The 22,238-nt window shown below is 39.9% G+C and overlaps 1 protein-coding gene across 4 annotated transcripts in view; it reads left to right on the top strand.

Moving 5' to 3' along the window:
* The window catches only part of TBC1D1 (TBC1 domain family member 1), a 127,588-nt gene that overhangs the window by 67,900 nt on the left and 37,450 nt on the right, over window positions 1–22,238 (top strand). For 3 of the 4 annotated variants that reach the window (XM_084856953.1, XM_084856955.1, XM_084856954.1), the window contains 8 exons: window positions 5,209–5,313; window positions 6,811–6,943; window positions 7,936–8,027; window positions 9,063–9,173; window positions 10,495–10,623; window positions 12,803–12,889; window positions 13,849–14,126; window positions 21,020–21,159. In XM_084856953.1, coding sequence (XP_084713079.1) covers window positions 5,209–5,313; window positions 6,811–6,943; window positions 7,936–8,027; window positions 9,063–9,173; window positions 10,495–10,623; window positions 12,803–12,889; window positions 13,849–14,126; window positions 21,020–21,159 — 1,075 coding nt within the window. Of the gene's footprint in view, window positions 1–5,208; window positions 5,314–6,810; window positions 6,944–7,935; window positions 8,028–9,062; window positions 9,174–10,494; window positions 10,624–12,802; window positions 12,890–13,848; window positions 14,127–16,721; window positions 16,890–19,100; window positions 19,221–21,019; window positions 21,160–22,238 lie in introns of all 4 variants that reach the window. The other variant, XM_084856956.1, reaches the window with a different exon arrangement.

Below are 22,238 nucleotides of genomic sequence, written 5' to 3'. Positions count from 1 at the left end.
TTATTTTCCTGGTTTATTAAGCAATATTAATCCAGAGTTCCCTAGTTTAGACATAATAGATAACTCTGGCTTAATACAAACCAGGATCTAAGTGCTGAAACTGGGAGGGGAGGAACAAGGGAGACGTGTGTGGCCTTGGGGCTTGGCCACGACTTCATAAACTATGCTTTATGAAACCTTGAGTGATCATCCAGATGTAGCCAATCTGTGATAGGGGAGGAAAAAGCTAAAATTTGAGAGTAAGCAGAATAACTTTTTTGACAGCTAAACTTTTAAAAAGCGCTACCTTTAAAATGTAATCTCTGGTTCAAGCAAAACCATTTTTTATTGCTTAAACATGTGGCTCAGAGTACATTCCAGAAACCATTTCCCCCCATTTCATTTCATTTCATTCATTCATTCATTCATTTATTTATTTATTGTATTTTTATCCCACTCCTCAGCCAAGAAAGGTGCCGGAGCGGCTTACAATCAATGAACAAAGAAGACAGTCCCTGCCTGCAGGCTTACAATCTAAAAAAGACACGACACACAAGGAAAAGTTAATGGGGAGGGAAGAGGGAGAAAAAAGAATTAGGTAGACTGTCAGCAGGGCAGGTGGGATGGCCCTGTTCCCCCCTCTCATCCCCCAAAGGAGGGGCAGTCCAACTGGAGCAGGCCCTGATGTTCCCTTTGCCTGCTCCCTCACTCCTTCTTCTTCCCCACAGAGCCATGGATGTCACTTAGCCCTGTGGGGTGGGGGAAGTCCAACTGGAGCAGGCCCTGATGTTCCCTTTGCCTGCTCCCTCACTCCATTTCATGGTGGACTACTGCAGTTAATATGTGGCAGGATCACTGTGCAACTAGTATTTCTGTGAAAAGTCCAATGTGCAGTAAACTTCATGAGTATATGCTTTCAGCAAGCTAGATTTTTTTCTGGATTGTCCAAAGCTTGAACTCAGACAACCAAGTTTGATAGGAATACAAGGGCTTTATGGGCGAAATCTGAGTGTAACTTGTTAAATGAGATAACACAAATCTCAGAAATTTCTTTTCTAGAGGAAATTTGTCAGACATTAGACTTAGAGGTACTTTCCTTGAGACCAGTTCCTTTGTCAGCAAAAAAACGTCTGAGTCAGCACTTAGCAGCTTGCCCTTAAGGTCAAATTCTATCTTTCTCAGACCAAGAGGAAATAAATTACAAACTTTACTCCCTCTCCCAGTCAATTTAATTGCTTAGCTAGTGGCACAACCAATGGAAGAAAACAGTACATATGCTTCTATTCACTGTCTTAGGAGAAAGCAGGGCATATGCTACCACTCTGCATCCTTCCCTGGAGGACTGCCACAGAATCTGTTTCTGTGGTGACTGTTGACAGTGACTCCTTACTCTGCTTAAGGCTGCAGCATGGAAAACTCATTCTGTTTTGCTTCCCGCTCTGAGGAGTCATGAACCTTAAAACAATTCCCCCCCCCCCCGCAAATATTCCTGTTAATCACTGTTAATCTTGTTCGTGTGCTTTGTAAAAATATGGGACTCCAGATGAAAAGCACAATCAGTATTAAATCTTAAGAAACACAACCTTACTTGATAGTAAAATGAAAAAATCTGAGAAATTCAGGTTTATGAAACTATCTTACTTACTCCTCATGAGTATTGTTCATTCCTCAACAGTTGTGCTGCACTTTTTACTGTTGACACCATGGACAGGATCCAATGGTGCCCTTGTGCAGGTGGCCAGGTCCAGTACCACTGGCGGCTGCGATGTAGCACTTCCAAGAGAAATGAGCAGGAACGTTGATTTCTGGAAGGGACGGCCATGTGCTCACCAGGACTGGTGGACCTGGCCGCCCACGCAAGGGCACCATTGGATCCTGCCCCATTTTCTAAGGCTACATGGGAACAGCATATGTCTCCTACAGCTCATTGTTGCCTTAGACTTATTCTTTCTTAGCTCATATGCATTGTTTTCTGTTATCTTTTCCAAGTTGGAGACTCTTCATTTTCTGTGATATGCTTTATTGGGTTCCTGGGTGTCTTGGAATAAAAGCTATGCCTGGTTGACCAAGCTTCCAGGAATGCAACACAACTATTAATTAGATACACAGGAACACCATTTACTCAGTTTACCCCATCTTCAAATCTGAACGGATGCTACAGTTGCTTTCTGTTGACCATATCCTTCAAGAACTGCAGGAGGGAAGTTATCCTAGCTCAGCTAAGAATTGGACACGGAATTCATAATAGCACTTGCTGAAGGGGGAGTCACCACCAGAGTATGTTCCTGCAGTGTTCTCCACTCACTTAAACAAGTGTTGCTCAATAGGCCCGTAGCCAGGGGTGGGCCAGCCTCCCCCCTAAATTTTCTCTCCCCCCCCCATTTTTTTTACAAACAAATAATTTTTTAAAAGTTTACAATTTTTGTCTTTAAAAGGCCTGCAAACCAGATGAACTCTACTCCCCCCACCCCCCACGTTTAGGCTGGCTACAGGCCTGTTGCTCAAACATTTTTAAACGTTTCTGCAAACCCAGCCACCTGAATGGCACCATGAGGGCCTAACTGTATTTATGTTTGAGGACATTATGTGCTTTCTTCTTGTTCTTAAAACAATTGGCTGACTTTTTAATACCTTGGAAACTAATGTGACTTGGCTGCTGACAGAAGGATGTTATATGCATAAACTAAATGAAAACCTGGGGACAGCTGCTTGTAATGTCCTCTAGCACATGGCACACTATTGCCTGATGCCACTACACCATTCAATTTCTACTCTACATACTTATCTCTTGACTATGTTTACAGTCAAGCCATAGGTTTTGAGGCTCATATGAAAAATGCATGGCCCTGCAAACATTCTGTTTCTTTCCCATTCCCCTGTTAAGAAACATGTTCCGTCTACAGCAGCCTTCTCCAATCTGGTGCCTTCCACCTGTTTGGACTTCAGTCCCCATCAGCTCCAGCCAGCATGGCTAGTAGTAAGGAATGCTGGGGGTTGTAGTTGAAATATCTGGAGGGCTGCAAGTTCGGGTAGGCTGTTCTACAGTGTTTTTTCTTGTTAATCTTAGGCCTGCTTTGCATACTTGAGATGATAGTGCGATCACACAGTGATTACACTACTTCATTTTCCCATGGGGAGCCATTTGTGTTGAATGTCCCTTGTGAAAAACAGTAGCATAAGCACAGTGTGAGAACAATACTACCTAAGAAGTTCATGGCCAATGTAGAAATTTATCTTGAATGAACAGAAACCTTTTGTATTTTTGAATCTTTAGCTATTTTGGATATTGGGCAGTTACATAAATATAGTTAAGATGGTTTGTTGTTATGAGCATGAGTTCGTGCAATACTCTCCTGTCCTCCCTCCTTTTATGGTGCAAAAATGAAAGGAGATCAGGAACCTTCACTGTTTTCAGCTAGCCATAATTTGCCATGTGGTTTATATTCTTGCTTGTTTGGATAAACCATTGTTAAAACTAACTGCAGTTTCTGGTTTGTATGAAGTTATAAACTGAGGTGAGTTGAAAATGGAAGTGGATGCTTCTGATCTCCTTCTTGCAGCCATCCTGGAAGAGGAGAGGAGGGGAAGAGACTTGTACATGTAACACTAAACTGTGGTCTAGATTATATCTGAACCATGCCACTGAATGGTTTCAGCCATGATCAGTGCTGCAGATTTTTACTATAAGTAATTCATTTTCTTTTTATATAGCAAAAATAGAATGTGAAGATGCTTCAAGAAACAAATAGGGGTCTCCCCCCCCCCCCGGAGATAATGATCTCTATAATGAGTGCAGTATTGACACTCGTGAATTCTGTGTTGATTACAGACTCAAAGATTCCAGATTAGACTAAAAAAATTACCTGAGAGCCATTGTGACATAGTGGATAAGAGTGTTGGACTTGACCATAAAGTTCCCTGGGTGACCGTAGGCTGGGGGTTAATATCTGGCCCAACTTGTTGAATCAGGTGGTTGTGGAAAGTGAAATAGGAGAGGTACATTTGCATGTGCTCTGTTCTTGTGCTCCTTGGAGGCAAGGGTGGGATAAACAATGTAGGCAACACACAAGGACAAATATAGCACTGATTATTCATTAAATAACACCTCTCCCCCAGCTTTATTTAATCTGTAGCAAGACATTTTTGGATATTAACACAGAAGAGAAGGGAGGGGAGGATATCCCCAACTTAACTGGAGCTTAATACGTACTCAGCTGCCATACATACCCACTACAAGCCTCACATTTCCACCCTCCACTGTAGCTGCAGCTTTGAAGAATTCCCCCTTAATGTGCACATTAAAAAAAATGTAAATAGCAGCCACAGGGAAGACTGACGGCTTTGTGACTGTGGAAGATGAGAAGGGGTAATTTAAGTCTTTCTGTCCCTTTCATTTTTGTTAATGACAAAAATGAGCCTCATGTGGCGCAGAGTGGTAGGCGGCAGTAACCAAAACTCTCCCCACAACCTGAGTTCAATCCCAACGGAAGCCGGGTCTCGGGTAGCCAATTCAGGTCGACTCAGCCTTCCACCCTTCCAAGGTCGGTAAAATGAGTACCCAGCTTGCTCGGGGAAAGGTAGTCACGACTGGGGAAGGCAATGGCAAACCACCCCGCTATAGTCTGCCATGAAAATGCCAGCATAAGCAGTGTCCCTCTAGGGGCCAGTAATGACCCAGTGCTTGCATAGGAGGAACCTTTCCTTTCCTAATGACAAAAACCACCTCTTCCAACCTGCTATTTGCATTTCTTGGGAGACATAGTTTTGGGCAGGACTATGGCAGAGACGGAAAGAGTTAAATTCCCCTTTGCCATCCTCACTCCCATAGACGCAAGGCTGCTCAGGTGCATGTTAATTGCTTTCATGCAATTAATGTAATCCAGAGAGAGAGAGAGAACTAGAAAGTGTAGGCAAGGATGTGGACTCTTCCTAAAACTGTTTCCAATGTGTCACTTTTGTGGCATTTTCTCCAATATTTAGTTTCTACAAAATGTAGTGAATCTCCATTTGTCTGAAATAAAAAATAAATATAGTTGAAGTCATAGCTTAAAAATATTTTTCCACCTAACCTTTCATATTTGAATATGAATGTACTATGTTTTATTTCTCAATTGATTCATTTTGTTTGTTGCAATTAATACTTTATTTCTGCTGGCTTACCATAAGCTGACTAATTACAAGTCTATAGCCAATCTTTGTGAACCTTTGACATAATTATTTTTGTTGCAGGGAATTAGACATGTGGATCATTTTGGATTTATCTGCAGAGAATCTTCAGAAAACAGGGGCTTCCATTTTGTATGTTATGTGTTTCAGTGTACAGATGAAGCCCTGGTAAGAACCTTTTTCTAAAATAAAAGAGTTAGCTTTGCAGATGACTGCATAAAATTACCGCAAAACATTTTACAAGCCCACCCACCTACACAAAGTATAGGTACCATAAGGCAGCTTGAGGAATGGGATCTGGTCCTTAGAGTAGCTAAGAGAAGCTTGTAAGTTAGTGTCCCATATTCTGATTATTTTATAATAAAAAATTGTTCCAAATGATAAAAGCTGTATTTTTGTCTTTTGTTTTTTTATGAAGTTTAAGGACGCAATCCTATTGCTGCTACTCAGTGGCTAGGCAGCCATAGGATAGGTCAGTTCCCTCACCCCCTCATAGGCAGTGCGGCATGGCCCCGTGCTCTGCGCTTGTAAGAGCAGTGTGGAGTGGCATAAAAAGGGCGTTCCCAGGGGTGGGGCAGGGAGGGCAGAAATGCTGGTACGACACATCCTATATGCTGTCCAGCCACCACCGCCACTGCTACGACTTCCCATGGATAGACAGCCAAAATCAGCTCTCCAGCCACGAATACAGGGCAGGAGAAGCACGGAGGAGATGATCCCCTCTCCTGCCCTGAATTGGATAGGCAGTCGCCTGCAATTTCAGAGGCGGCTGTCTATCCCCATAGGATTGCTCCCTAAGCCAATCTATATGACTGTTCTAGAATGGCAAGGTGTATATTACTGGGTAAATGGTAAACACTGAATCTTCAGCAAAGGGATCATCTATTTGCTTCATCACACTCCCAAATTGCTACAGCTGTGCTATTGGTTAGCCTACTTTAGGAATATGGTGTTGTGGTGAGCAGATTATTTTTATTATTATTAATTAGAATTTATATCCGCCTTCTCACCAAGGTCTCAAAGCCAGTAAACAAGAGTAAGCATAATAAAAACATACCCAAAACAACAATAATCCATAAAACAACTAAAAGCAAATTAAAACAATACAAAAAATTTGCAGCCGATATTAAAAAAAAAACACTTCCAGTTTAAAAGCAGACAAGATGTCTACTTGAATAGAGATTCAGCACTTGCCCAGTAGACAGTTTCAGCTCCGTAAGATGGAACATGAATATGCATAACAATTAACATGACTATGCATAATATTGAAACGAAAGGATCCTTTCAGCAGTGTATTAAATCATTAGCTAATCTAATGTAGTTTTCAAAGCAGAATTCTGAAGTTAGTCAAATATTAAGCAATACTTCTTAACCTATGGATTTAATTGTGTTTCCTTTTTGGTTTGTTTTATGGTTCTGGATTTATTTTTATTGTGGTTTTTGTGAATTCCAGGCATTTTAAAGTTGGAACATATTGGTGTATTTTACTGGTTTTTAAGCTGCCTTCAGCATAGGAGTGGGAGAGTAAAACAATTAAATTATATTCTTATTGACTGTAAGCTTAATGCTTGTCACTGTTAGGTTAATAGAGAGGCTAGCAGTTTCTGATTTTTGCTCTACCCTTAACAAAGATTAGGTCTTCAGACTTGGTTTTTTCCCCTCTAGGTTGATGAGATCATGATGACTTTGAAACAGGCTTTCACAGTAGCTGCTGTCCAACAGACCTCCAAAGCACAATTCCAGCTCTGTGAAGGGTGTCCCATGCAGAGCCTTCATAGACTCTGTGAAAAGATAGAAGGTAGGGATTGTGCAGTATGGTACATGTTGGCTTTTTAAAAAAAAATGCTTCTGGGTTATTGCCAAGTAGACGATCAAAAATGAAGTGCTTTGTTAATTCTGCTACTTAAGCGGGAGTTGAGAAGTTTAGAAAGAGACAAATACAAGTGGATTATAAGGTCAAAAATAGGAGAAAACAAAATGTTTAAATCATCACAACTATCATTCTCAGTCTGGTTGTAGATGTATTGTATGGGAAAAAATGGGACAAAGGATAGGCCAGAGGCGGTTTCTGCATATCAGGAAACCTCCAAGGTACACTGGAAAGTGATGCTTTGTTGTTGTTTGTTAAAAGCTGTAGATGCACACAGGATCTTTTAAGCTTCGAGGCTGGGGGGGTGCTTCCTTGCAGTTCAAAGGACTGGGTGGGGAATTGTGTTGGCTGAGGCAAAATGAGTTTGCTTCAATTCAGGTGGCTGCACTCCACAAAGGCACCGGGCAAAAAGAGTCTTCCCAGGCAGCATCCATGACCTGAACTCCCAGAGCATGGTTACTGATGGGCCCTTGTCACTGGTATCAGTGAATTCTTATCCAAATCCATTTCATTCCCTTACTTGTGAAAGCAGATCATCTGAGCTGGGTAGGTTGTGGTCATAGTCACCAGTACATATTTGGACTTCAGTTTGCTGCTGCCTTTCACCTGTGGATGAAAGGGTAAACTGTTTCTCTGCCTCTGGCCTAAATGTCTCAGGCATTTGGGGTGGGTTAGGGTATTTTAGAAAATGTTTTTATTGTTTTTATTGTATGTTGTACATCACCCAGAGTGGCTGGGTGACCAGCCAGATGGGTGATTAATAAATTTAATAATAATAATAATAATAATAATAATAATGTGATGAGCAGAGCCGCAGCCTAGAAGACTTGCATTCGTTGAACAAGACTTTGTGATATTATGTGACCAAGTATTCTCAAAAATATTTTTTGTTTACTATATATTTGTTCATTACTTGCTAGGGATGCATCCTTCTAAAACTAAACTAGAACTCCAGAAACATTTAACAACACTGAATAACCAGGAGCAGGCCTCAATCTTTGAGGAAATTCAGGTAATCTCTTGCCAGTGCATGTCTTTTTGGGAGGTGGCAGTGGAGGGAATTACTATTGTTTCTTTCATGTCTCTGTTTAGCACCTCGCAGCAGCTAATGTTGATTGCTGGATCTTAACAGCATTAAATTACAATTTATAAATGTTTGTAACTATAATACTCCATATAATGACCCCACTTTTGTATTCTTATTTTACAATCTAGAAGTGTGTTAATGTATGTTGCTTTCAACATTGATTATTGAATTGTTATTCTATTTTACAAAAATAAGTTGGACCTTGGACTGTGAATAGGAATTTTTTGTTAAAAAATACCTCACTACTTATTATGAAGGAGCAAAAAAACAAAAGCTGGTGCATAATGCTGGAAAACCGTAAGACTTACCTGGCCCACTATTAAACATTAGTGGAATTTCTTATGAAGACAACTAGATTAATGTAAGCCACTGGGAGCTGGGATTAATCCTTGACCATTAATGTCTTAGAATGATAGACAGATAGGCTGGGAGGCTGAACACAGTAAATGATTTCATATATCTACTTTCAATATATTTGCCAGTATTTAAAGTAGTGTGAAACTAGTTCCATAAGCCCAACAGGGCTGTAAACCTGCTCTTCATGAACAGCAAGCCTCACCTGCCACCATTTCAACATGCACATACACACGATGCTACATGGCAATCTTCTTGCATGACCCTAAGCTGCTCTATGGTTCTGTTGTTGTAGCCATACCTTGACATTTTAGCCTAGTTGTTATGCATATTTATGCGATTGTTTGCAAACTTCCAACAGCTTTATTCTTCAAATACCTGTTAAAGGGCGGTTTATTTCATTTGGATTTGATCCCATTTGTATCTCCATTCCTCTCTTCATCCCACATTACCTTGTTTACAAAGTCAGTAGATGGATTGGCTAATTGTACATTTAAGATGCTGTTGCCATCTAGTGGCAATGTCATTATACAACGTGCTAATAAAGGTTAAGTAATATGGCACAAATTAGATAGCTAAGATAGCTATCCCTTTTTCTTTTTATAGAAAATAAGGCCAAGAAATGAACAGAAGGAGAATGAGTTGATAATTTCTGTCCTGAGAAGTATGTATGAAGAAAAACAGAAGGATCATGTTCACTTTACTGAAGCCAAACAGGTATGCAATTTGGAATATTACTTTTCCTTTTTTATAGGTGGAAAATATCTATTACCTTTTCTAAAAATATGTACATGTAAGAGGTGATTTATACTTTCCACAAAACTTGTGGTACGGTCTTTCTGGGAGGATTAGATTCGTATGCTGCTCCGCATAACTCCCTGAACATAGAAAGCTAGCATGTACAGGTTAGCTTTCAACTAGCAAGGAGTTTATTGTTTGTATCAACTAGTTTGAATTAGATTTATGTCATTACACTGCTAAATCACTTCATGAAGTCATCACACTGGCTATGTGATCACTGATTGACTGATCACATAGGCAACAAGATGACTTTTTTAAAAGTACAGTTGTGCTAAAGGACCTGCCAAAAGGGGCAGCAAGAAGGAACGAACAAGGTAGGTATTTGGGATGGCTTGTGGGAACATTTTGCACTCTTCAGAATCCCCTTTTCTAAGAATATTCACTTGCAAATGTTTGGCAAAGTGGAACTTTGATATATCTATATCTATATAACCGCCCAGAGAGCTTCGGCTATTGGGCAGTATAGAAGTGAAGTGAAGTGAAGTGAAGTGAAGTGAAGTGAAGTGAAGTAGATAGATAGATAGATAGATAGATAGATAGATAGATAGATATCTCAAGGGAAAACATGATTGTTTTCAAGGTCTGCAGTTGTACAGGCCTGAAACAAAAAAAGGAGAGGGAGAGAGAAAGAGAGAGAGAGAGAGAGAGAGAGAGAGAGAAGTGTGGGATGCAATGTTCTTCCATTGGTTTTACACCATTTCTTTTAATTTATTTTGAATTTGTCAGTACCATCCAGTAGTTTTCTGAGGCAGTCACCATACTGCTACTTGAAAAGAAGTCCCTTACAACCAATAAACCAATTATAACCTTTAATGGAGAGCAAATGCAGTGTACTTCAGGCTCTCAGTTTAGACATTGCACAGGAATTGCGGGAAATGGAGTTCCTCCTTAATGAGGAGCTCATTTTCCTACAACCAGACTCCAAAGTGGAGCTGAAATCATACTCTGTCTGGGAAATGAATGTGGTTCAAACTGCGTTAGATTTTTCTGGGACATATCCTTGCGGGGGGGGGGGGGAGCTGGTTTGAGAAAAATATTTCTTGAAGGAAAAAAAATTGAATGCCTATAACAAATATTTAGCCATTCAGAACCATTTTGTTTTAGGTTAATTCTAAGTTCAGAGCAATCGGCATGGAAACTGCATAATACTTCTAAACATGGAAGGATGCTTATACTAGTGTGAGTGATCTTTCCTATGGAATCTTGTTCTGTTTATTTTGTCATCTTAACTTCCTAGACCTCACAGTCTTCAGTAGAGGCCATGGGAAATGAGATGCCAATCAACACACACCGTTTCAGACTAGATATGTTGAAGAGCAAAGCTAAAAGGTCACTAACGGAGTCGTTAGAAAGCATATTGTCTCGAGTAAGGTTCTTCAGTTTTGTTATCTTGTCTCTGATGGCATAATTTTCTCTCCTTAATTTCCTTCCAGTTGAAGTACTTAGAAAAATATCAGGAGTTATTAGAATTGATTTTAAACATTACAAAATATTTTAATTATCCTTCTCAATACAAATGTTGATATACATTAATTGTCCTCATCTGTGAATGCAACTCATTTCTTGTACATTGCAACTACAACAGTTGGTGCAAAATGCATACTTAGTTATGATAGACTTCGTATAAACATCTGCTACGTAAATGTTACATCTCAAGAAGAAGAAGAAAAATTAAAACACATATAGAAAAAGCTACAGAGCCTCTTAGCATATAAAGAGTCTTTAAAAAGAGGTCTGCTTCTTTTAGCTTATATTAAAACACAGCTGTTGCCACAATTTTAGCCAGTAACCCTGTGTCCTGTTGAACAGCAGAGGATCTTAATAGAACTAAACATTAACATAAGGAGAAGTTATTACTATGACCATTCTCATATGAATCTGCCCAATATAGTCTTCTGAGGTCCTGGTCCAGGTGCCTCCACCTTCTGAGATGAGGTGAGTGGCTACCAAAGATAGGCCTTTTCAGTTCCTTGACTTTGGAATCCTCTCCCTAGGCACATTTGTGTGCTGCTTACATTTTTAGCAAGTTAGGCACCAACTAAAAATGTTTTTCTGCATCCAAACATTTGATTTAATCTGTATTGACTTTTTGATTGGTGTGCTTCTGATCAGTTTGTATGCTGCTGTTTTATTTTATACTAGTGAATGGACCTGGCTTTGCACAGGTTGGAAGAGCCTGTATTTTTGATACAAAACAAACTTACGGTGCAGTCCGAGTTGGACACATTATGCCTGCTCCATCTAAGTGCAGCCACACCTGCTGACGCTGTGAGGCATGCCCCCTGCCATGGCGCACCCTTATAGCCCCCTGAGGGAGGGATCTGTCCACTCCATTCCCCTGAGGGGGTGGGCTACCCACAGCAGGATGGAGAGGCAGTTGTATAACTCTGTACCACGGGCTACTCCTGCCCCCTGGCTTCAAACTGTGGTGACTGCAATGCTATTTGTTAGGGAAGTGACAAGATGGCACTGCAGGTTTCAAACACACAGACACATTTAAATTAATTAACATGCATTCATTCATTTTAAAAACCAAATAACCCCCTAGGGTCCCCTCAGCATGCATGCCAGGTTTCAGATGTCTAGGTTTCACAATCTTGGGACTATGGCACTAACAGACACCCACACACCCTATTTTATTTTATAGATAGGATTTTTGGTTTTATGAAATGTTAATTGTTGTTGTAAGCTTCCTTGGTTAAAAATGTTTTAAATAAATAGATATCAAACTTCTTATTCTGCAGTTGTTCTTAAAGATTCAACCTCATTTGCTTCAGATTATAAATTAGTTATAACCTGTGATGCAGACATTCCAGACTTGTTTGTTGTTATTTCTTAAACCGTGCATGATGCTGAGCAGTGTACAATGCATTCTCTAATAAGAGAGCTTTGGCTATGGTATAGATATGTAATTAATAATAATAGTAAGTGTCATCATAAATTCAATGTCCTCTCATAAAAATTTGGGCCCATTCTTGGCAAAGCTGTGTTTTAGCATAGCTTTCAATTTGTTTAATTCCTGGTTTTGCTTCATTCAGCAATGCAATTTTTATGGCTCAGAGTGTGCTCATTGTGATGATAACTGATTTGAACATATTGCAAATATTCAATCATTAACTGAATATCACTGATTCATTAATTGAATATCAATTGATGGAATATCAATCAATCATTCATTCATCAATTGTTAATTGACTGTTTCTTAAACTAGAAAAGAACCAACAACATTGACCACGCAAAAGAAGCACTTATTAAAATAATGTTTTGCAGTCATGGTTTGTTAGTTTCCAAGTTGCTTACAAATGTCAGCATGAGTGACCTTTCTGAAGGAGACTGTTGTTTCTCATGTGAAGTAAGGCTATTCTTAGTTCACTCAGGAAATTAAATTTAATAATGATCTCAGCACAGTGAGAATCTATGAGAATCTTTGGGGTTGCTTCTTCAGCACTATTGTAGGGAATGCAACTGTGTGAATTTTCAGATTTCTTTATATATGTGTGTGTCCATATAACATAAAATGTATAACATGAGAATTTTCTTGTTAGGGAAATAAAACCAAAAGTCAACTGGAAAGTTCTGGAAGTATTGACTTGGACAGTTCCTTATCTAGCACACTAAGTACTACAAGTAAAGTAAGTACACTGCCCACTGAATGATAAACACAAAAAGTGAAAGCATATTTTGCAGTCTTCTAATATTCTTTCCTGAAATGTAGAATGGCTGGTGGGGCCCCACTTTACATTCTTAAAGCGAGTGTTAAATTTTATGTTTTAAAGCAATAAATCATGTTATTTGATTTATCATAAACTTGCCAATAAACCTAGGAATGTTATTAGCCCATAATCTTTTTTTAACTACCCCACCTGCCCAGTCATATCTATATAAGTAATTTCTGGCACATCAGTAGTCTGAAATAATATATGAACTCTCCCTTTTCCAGTTTACAAAAGCTTTCCTACTTGGTCACCGGGGTAGGATTCTTTCTCATCATGGACAACCAGATGACTGGTTATTTCCATGCTTTTAATAAACCATCCTATGGCATAGACTTCAACATCTGGGACCCAGGGCTGCAGCTCTCTGCTATAAAGTTCCTTTATTTCTCCCCATCTCAAACAAGATGTACAGTTTTGCTTGTGTTTTCTGCAGCAATAGCATTTTGTTCATGGTTCAGTTCATGTATCAGATGAGCTCGTGATTCTGTGACAAGACAGGATGAATAACAAGAATTAAGTTTGAAACAATAATAGATTCTGGATAACCACTTCCTGGTCTTGCACACAGAAATAGCTGGGAAGAGTGTGTCCCATTCAAATGCAGCATAGTCACTACAGACTGGCTCACTGAAAGATGGTTCTAGACAATAACAATTACAATTTTCTTAGTGTGTACATTAAGGAGAAACTAGGGAAGATTGTAATAGTTAAAATCTCAATGAAAATATACATGCAGACAATAGATAAATTAAATGCTTATTGCAAAGTGCATCTAGAAGCCACATATGATGCTTGTAGGCACAGCCTAAGATCACATTTATTACTTTTATACCATGTATAGTTTGTTTAGGTGTGCATTTTTTTTACATTGACAGGAAACAACTCTATGTGAGAGAGAAGACCTCCTTCCCCCAGAGAGTCCTCTGAAGGCAAATGGATCAGTAGGCAATCTCTCAAGTGAGCCTGAAAGCCCACCCACTGAGCAGGCTGCAAAATCAACCCACCAGGCCTTTAGACGGCGAGCTAATACCCTGAGCCATGTGCCAACTGAAAGCCAGGAGTCCTCAGAACCCACTGAAGCATCTCCATCTGTTCCCCAAAGGAAACTTATGAGGTATCATTCCGTGAGCTCAGAGACTCCTCACCAGCAAAAGTAAGACTAAATTTAAAGCTGGATGCTGTTTGGGAAAAGTTTGGGGGAAATGTTTTAAGGTATGTTCATTTTATAGAATGGAAATAATCTTTGAATACCTTTTTTGGCATAACCAGACACAACATAGACTTACATTTTAAAATTCTCATACAATATCATAGTATACTTTCCATGGCAGCATGCTTTATGAATGGAACTTTTAGAAGTCTTTTTTGGCTGGGCCAGTGAGCAAGCACTTAGTCATTTGTGACTTTGGGCAGTTCTGTCACATTACTGCCCCCACGCAGTGGGAACTGTGACTCAACTCTTAGACTTAGAGAAATATTCATATCATGATACATGATAGAGAGATTAGAATTCATGCACAGCCTGCTCTATTTGCATGTGTTTTCCCGTTGTGTTTGCTGAGGGGAGTGCCTGTGCCCAGGATATATGTAGAGGATTTCCCTTTCAGGAAGAGACTGGGAAGTTGGAGCTTTTGATAATACCCACAGAAATGAAGGCTAAATGTCTTGTAATTTATTTATATTGTAAAAGGTGCATGAAGTGTATATTTCTCTATCTACTGATAGAGATCTGGCCCCTGTCCTATTTAACTTAGCATGTTGCGTGATATTTGACTGGAGTGCATTTGTTTTTACTGACTCTGATGTCTCATGTTCCTCTTGTGCCAGTTCGATTCGTGTGTTCATTTTCTAAACATTTTCATGTGCAGCCCTACATTCTTGCTACCCCAATGGAATTCTCCCCTTCCTATTTTTTCTGCTATCCCCCCGCCCCCCAATACCATTAATGTGCACTTGCCTGAAATACTATTGCTTTGCTACAAATACTGGTTTATGCAACCTAGACTGTTAGAAACTGGAATTTGTGCCAAATCAGTTTTTCTTTCTACACGTACTAGAGTAATGCAAGAAAGAGACATGCCTGAATTAGTGGTTACTGGCAGAAAGAAGAGGAAGAGTGAAAGAAAGAAATTTCATAGTCAAAGTTTCCTTGTCCTTTCTTTGAACCTTGCTGTTTGTTTATTTCTAGAGGGCTTTAGCATTACAGTTTTAGACTTGCAAATTGTTTGTTGATCAGGTTTTGCTGCAGTTCTATTTCCAGCTTGCTGCTGCTTGCTAAGTAAAAGTTGAACTTACTTAGAGTGTCTTTTCCACAGTTCATCTTTGATCTCAACTTCTGTGAAATTGAGAAATGTATAGGATATTGTGCTGAATTGCTTTTTTATCAGTTGGGGCAGGGGAGGGGAGAGAAACCATGTTTTGTTTTGTTTTTAATGATACTGAGTAAGCTGAAAAGTACTGGTTCATGTTCTTAACTTTGAACAACTCTAAAGGCTTCCAGTGCTGCAAGTATGTACAGTCAAATATCCATTACTCTGAACCTTAGCTACACAAAACCCAAAGACAGTGTGCATCACTGTATGTATCACTGTGACATGCCCCGCTGTCTAAAGTAGTGATTATCCTGAATTTAAATTCTAAAAGTTTGGAATGTCTGGATAGCTTGTCTGGATAATTGTGGTTGGAGGAACTTGATCATGCAGTTGGGTTGGTGCAATTACTCAATACTTCATAAGGGCACGTTCACATGGCAACTCCCCAGCTCCCATTTAAGCTCCTTAGCATAATGCCAGAAATGTATCCCCCAAAAGAACTTTCGTATATGGCAAAATGTTTTGAATCTGAGTGTGCTTCGGTTTCAGCTGAATCCTGAACTGGTTCAGACAGATTCAGGAGATGTCCAAATCTAAGCAGGACTCCTCTGAAGTGGACTGAATCCAAACCTGAACACTCCTGAGGGACGCAGAGACCTAGACAGTGTGTCTCCAATATATGGAAGTTCTCCCATATAAGGAAAGCAGATTGGTTGTGAGCCAAATTGGGTAGTTTTCTGAACTGCCAAATTGGGAACCGAACTGAAAGTTATGGTTGGTGTACAACCTTGGCGTTAGATATCCTTTCTCTCTCTGCATGCTGTGCTGACATCGCATTATCATCTGGTCTGAAGATGGTATTTGCATGGAAGTTTAGATACTGGAACCTTGGAAATAAACCACTGTTAACATCTAAGAGTCTGATTTGGGCTAGAAATACGCGTAGCAGAAATCAGCAACCCCATAGTTCAGGCCATTGTTTCTGTGTTGTAAAGCCTTCCTAAGGTCCTGGAAACCGACCCCCTGTTGCTCTCTCAAGGATTGGGAAAAGAAGCCATGTTAGATTAGACTCCTTCCAAGCTTCTGGAGGAACTACGCAGTACAACAACTTTGTGTTTGCTGCTTAATTGATCTGTCTACTTGTCTACATACCTAACATTTTACTAGGATCCATCAGAAGATCCTTTAAGTTAGGTCAAGACCATGGACGAAGCAAATTTCAGTGAAAGAACACTCACATGCTCCATGGTGCCTGGCCTATGCTATTATCAAGCATATGCATGACACTCTTAGTACAAACATAGTGATATAGAGTATCTTTTTATTTTAACTCTCTGTCCTTTTCTTTGATTTATCACATTTATTTTTGTTTCCTTACCTTTCTTTTAATCTCTCCTGCTGGAACTCTCCCTGTAAAATTTGAACACACCTGCCAGCATCTCTAAAACTTCTTCCGATCAGTCACCACCACCAGCTGATCAGTCACCATCAGCTCCTCCTCCTCCTCTAGTTCATCTTAATCCCTCAGCCTCCTCACCCAATTTATTAAAACATCTCAGGCATAATTCAAGTGGAGAACAAAGCTGGCGTGCTGTGCCAAAGAGGTGAGAGAAGAGATGTATGGCATTTGTGTATGGTTGGCAGTAAATCCATTTGTAAGCATATATCGCTAGGAATATCCTTATGCATTGCAAATAGAAATGAAGGTGAGACTATAAAAATATACACTAGCCACCCCATACATACCTATCAGTCATTTGTGACCTAAAGGGTGGAAAAAAGAAAGAACCCATTTTGTTAAATTTTCACTGCCTAATAGCCTGGAGACAACTGTTATCCTACCTGGGCAAACAAGTAAGTGGCTGTTTACAAACCTGGTGAACATTTTAAAACATTAAAAACCACCTGTTATCCAATGGAAGATAAACAGCCAGGGAGAAGCAATTGGAGGGAGGAGAAGCACGGATGGCGGAAAAATTCAGCATTCCTCTCCTGCCTGCATTTAGATTGCTTTCCCATCCTTCCAGATAACTAGCATCAAACCAATTTTGACATGCAGGTCTGCTGTCATCCCATTTACTTTGTCCCTTAGACAATGTTTTTTTTTTTTTAAATTAGCTTCTTGTATGACCTGATCATTGTGAATTATGTTCCAAAGAATAATAAATAATATAGTTTTAGAACCAATCAAGAAAGAAGGTTCAAACATGGGTAACAGGGTTCAAACCTCCAGCCTGACACTAAATGTGTTCAGACATTATATTCTCAGATCCTCCAAACCATAGTTTCAAGGATTAGGAATGAGCTATATGTACACATAGACCTGGTTTGCACATCACAGTAAGCTACCGTGGCTTAATTCACCTGCAAGGCTCTGAGATGTGCGCTTGCCATTATTCTGAATATTGAAGCCGTGTACCATGGGTTGTTCTAGGGTTATCCAAGGATTGTTTAACCCTCAAATAACGCCTGACACCCTGGTTTGCACAACACTATAAGCCACATTACACCCCCATCGTGACTTGCTTATTCAAAATGGCAGCTGGCACATGTCTTGGCATCCTGCGGATGAATTAACCCACAGTGCCTTATCATGACATGCAAACCAGCCCTATCTCTTACTTCCCTCCTCCCTTTGTATGCCCACAGTGATAGAACACTTTGTGGTTTGTCAGACTGGCAAACTGTGGTCCTTTCAAACCATGGTTTTCGAAGAACACAGAATATAATGTTGGAATGCAGCTAATGTTTTATTTAGTGTATGAACTCATTATTAAATTACTTCAAACATGACGACTGAATTGCATGGGAAACACTTCCCTTTATAGATTGTCATGTGTGCATATGCGAAATAGACACATGCAGTCCTCAGAAGTGCACGTAGTTTTTCATGCTTTTTTCCTACATGGATGTGCTTTCCTCATATTGTCTGAAGCTGCCCTTATTTATATGGAAGTAAGCATCTATTTTCATAGCGTTTGGAGAGTGATGATATGTAGCTTGTGGACTGGGGTTGACTTCCCCCCTTGGAGTTGCATGTTTGAAGCATTCCTGTAATGTAGCCTTCTCCAAACTAGTGCCCATCAGATATGTTGGACTCCAACTCCCAGCACCCACTCAGCCACTGTGGCTAGCTGGGGTGCTGGGAGTTGTAGTCCAAGACATTTGGTAAACCAGTTCTGGTTTACTGTGTTATTGCAAAGCTTTAGAAAGGAGGTAGAGAGGTAATGTGCTTATAAGTGTACACCAGTTGAAGCACTCGCAAGGCCATTTCACCATGCAGCCAGGAGAGGAAAAAAGTTAAAATGCATTTATTCAATGCACATCTTGCCACTTGCAAATAATCATGTGAATCCAACCTGAAACCTGTTTCATTTTGCAGTCTTGCTTATATCAACAAAACTGTTATTCTTGGAAAGTGACAGGGATAGTGATTTCCTTGCTACTTTTTTTTCTCATTTTTATGCCATCAATTGAAAAGGAAGTAATGCTCCCCACTCCTTTCCAAGTAACACTGAAGAGCCAATCTGTTCCCTTGGTTTCCCACTCCCCAAGATATATTGTAAAAATCAGAGAAATGAGGTTTCATATTCTTTGCTGAATTTGGAATAAAGCTTTTAAAGGTAACCTACAAAACAAACTATATAATGCCTTGTAGTGCTGTTCTTTGATTTCTTGTTATTTGCTTTTAACTCCAACAAGTATTATTTTCTTCCTGGTTTGATACTGACTCTTTTATGTTTTGTGTTTTTAATTTTACTTGGCATACTTATTCTTCCTCATTCTGAACTGCCCCTTTTCAACTACACTCTCAGCACCTCCTACCGTTCTGCTCTACGGAAAAAGCTTCACTCTTCCTCTTCTGTGCCAAACTTCTTAAAATTTCTGGCTCCTGTAGATGAAAATAACACCTCTGACTTTAGGAACACAAAGAGGTAGGGGTCTGTTCCTGGAGCTAAATAATCTGTAATTCAGAAGCATTGTTTGTCTCAGAATCTGTTAAAATAGGCTGCAATCGGAATTACTGAAATTATTATTGTTCAAATTTAGTTGGTGTGATAACAGTGAGAATTTCATTAAAAGTCAAAGCTGTTTCATTTGCATCTTATTTATAAATATCTTATTTATCTTATTTATAAATATCAATAATATATTTATAAATACAAATAATATAGATATTGTGAAGCCTATGAATCACTCAATATCTAATGGTAACATAAGCTGCAGACCTCATTAAAGAGCTTTCAGTTAGGACTGTTTGTGAGTAGAAATTGATTTGAGTATCAGTGTTGTAGTAGTCACATTACAGAGGAACCTCTCCCCACCAGCTGTGGATTCAGAATATCTCTCTAAGAGCCAAACTACACATTTCATTAATCCTGCTTTTAAAAAAATCATGCTTAATGCTGCCACATTTATTTTGGAGGGGAAGTAGCCGTGGGGCCCTGATTAGGTGCCACACAGTGTCAGATCAGGGCCCTGCAGCTGCTGTGCCTTCAAACTAATAGTGGCAACATTAAGCATGCTTTTTTAAAAGCATTATTAACGTAACATGTAGTTTAGCTCAAAATGTGATCAACAGGAAATACAGGACAGCAGCTAGAAGCTGGGGAAAGTTTACCTGAGAAGGAAATTGCAGGCAGCGTGGATTTAATGGCCAAGATTCTCATCAGCATAAATCAGACCATGACAAGAAACTTGCACTGTTGCTGACTATGTGCAGGAATGCTATGCTTGTAGCCAAATTTACAGAGTCTGGAGAAGTATTTAGAGCTTGACATCTTGGTATACCTCATTGGGCTGCTTTTAAAAGACCAAGTAAGCAAGTGGAAAGTTACATTGTAGCTTTTTCACCACAGAACTTGGGATATGATTCACTGGCAACAAAAGCTTGCAACAGGAGAACATTTAGGGAAAGGCCCCACCCTTTCTAGGAAGCTCATACTACCTTTCCCTCCCAGTGCTTGATATTTTCTCAGTGGGGATGCCCAGGGACAAGGGACAAAGACTTTCTATAGGTTGTTTTTGTCATAGAGAATCTAGGTGAAGGGGTAGTGGTAGCAGTGGTAGTATTCTTGAGTAATTTTCACATAGGCCTAGCAAATTCTCTAATCCTCCTGTTGGTTACTTAAGGAACGAAGGGTGCAATCCAATTAGATAGGTTCTTGGTACTCATAAGCCTCCAAACTCAGAGGTTTACAACTATCCAAAGCAGAGCAGGAGGCGTGCTGTGCCTCCCGCTCTTCATTTTAGCTAAACAGGAGTTTTCACCCATCTAGCTGAGGCATCGGGGAGTGGAAGGGACAGAGGCTGGGGATAGCTCGTATCCCCACTTCCCCAATCCCCTCCCCTCTCCACGCAGCAGCACACCCCTTTTCCCTCTTCTCCGAGCTCATATTTGTGAGCTCGTAGAGATGGCCGGAACGGTTCTCTCCGGGCCAGCTGCGAGAGGGCGGGGAGCTCAGACTCCTGGGTCTGAGGTCAGGCCACTGTCTCCAACCACGGATCCTGGAATGCAAAATATCCTGTGGTCTGCCGGATGCTGTCCAAGGACCATAAGATTGCTCTCTAAGAGTTGTATTTCATATATTGTATTTGTATTTTGTTGCTGTGAATACCTGGAGGATTTGTATATTCATTCCATTTGATCATAAAACATATTGCAATTATCTCATTTTGTAATTATTACTAAAACAATAAACAAATAAGGTTTTCACACTTCTTTTGACTTTAGTGACTACAAGCCCAAGTCAAGTGAAGCAGATTCTGTCCACGAAAGCCCTGTGAGGACCCGGCGGCATTCATGGAGACAACAGATATTCCTAAGAGTGGCAACACCACAGAAAGGATGTGATTCTCCAGGTTGGCATGACGGTAAAGGCCTTCTTTAGATAAAGAACCTGCCTGACATATGCTATAGATAAGTCCTGGTCTTACTTTTCCTTTCATAGCTCAAATGAGTGACAATATCATGTATTTCCAAAGAATAGCAGCATCATTACTATGTATTATTTCTCGTTACTCTTTAATCACATCTGCTAGCTTCATTTCATCCTCCCTGCTTCTGTATAATGTTTTATTTCTCCTACTCAAGATGAAACTGTTGCATTTTGTTATCTAAGCAAAAACAAAATGAGGCCAAAGAAGACTCCCAGCTAAACTCTGGAACCTTCTTATTATATCTCTGTACATCCCAGAGAATCAGATCCTAAAGCGTGCTCTTCATTTGTCTAGAACTATAATTAATCCCATAAGACAAGCCTTCAGTTGGTGCAGAAGTGTACCCATATTTTTCATGATTTTTCTGCTGTTCATAAAGTAGAGGGTACCAGATAAAGGACCATAGGGTTAAATCCAATACTGTGCTAGTAGACGTCCACTAGCACAACAGGATTTTCTCCCTCTCTCCTCCCACGCTGCAGCTCTTTGCACCATCCAAAAGTCTGCTCCAGAGGGCTTCCCAGCTCTCTAGAGCAGATTGTGAAGGCATGCAGGGGACTGTGGAGGTGGATGGGGCAAATTGCCCCCATCCTGGTTCCACTGACACAACAGTTTCCATCGGTGGAATGACACAACTGGGTACAACCCATACGTCTTTGCAGCTGTCATTATAAATTATAAATTATGATTATTTGTTCATAAAATGCTCCATTTGCCCCAACCCTTCCCTAATTTGGCTTAAGTTTAATAATCTTCTTTATGGTGATTAGATGCCATAATTTATTTAATCAGTCATTTCAGCAGTTTCTAGTGTCTTGCCAAAACTATCCTTGCTGCTGCTGACAGATTTATCCTAAAGCTTTAGCCTAAGGATTTGTTAATGTGTCAAAAAAAAACCCCAACAACCTAGCATTATCACTGCCATACCCATCATGTATTTTATCTGGTCATTTCATAATTAACTAACAAAATCTTACTTCTGGTTCTTATTCAAATCACATCCACACCAAATG

This window comes from Heloderma suspectum, chromosome 5 (assembly GCF_057233095.1).
Source record: "Heloderma suspectum isolate Gila_16-S chromosome 5, 16-S_ref, whole genome shotgun sequence".
NCBI classification, from domain to species: domain Eukaryota; kingdom Metazoa; phylum Chordata; class Lepidosauria; order Squamata; family Helodermatidae; genus Heloderma; species Heloderma suspectum.
This window is presented reverse-complemented; position numbering and strand designations above follow the sequence as displayed.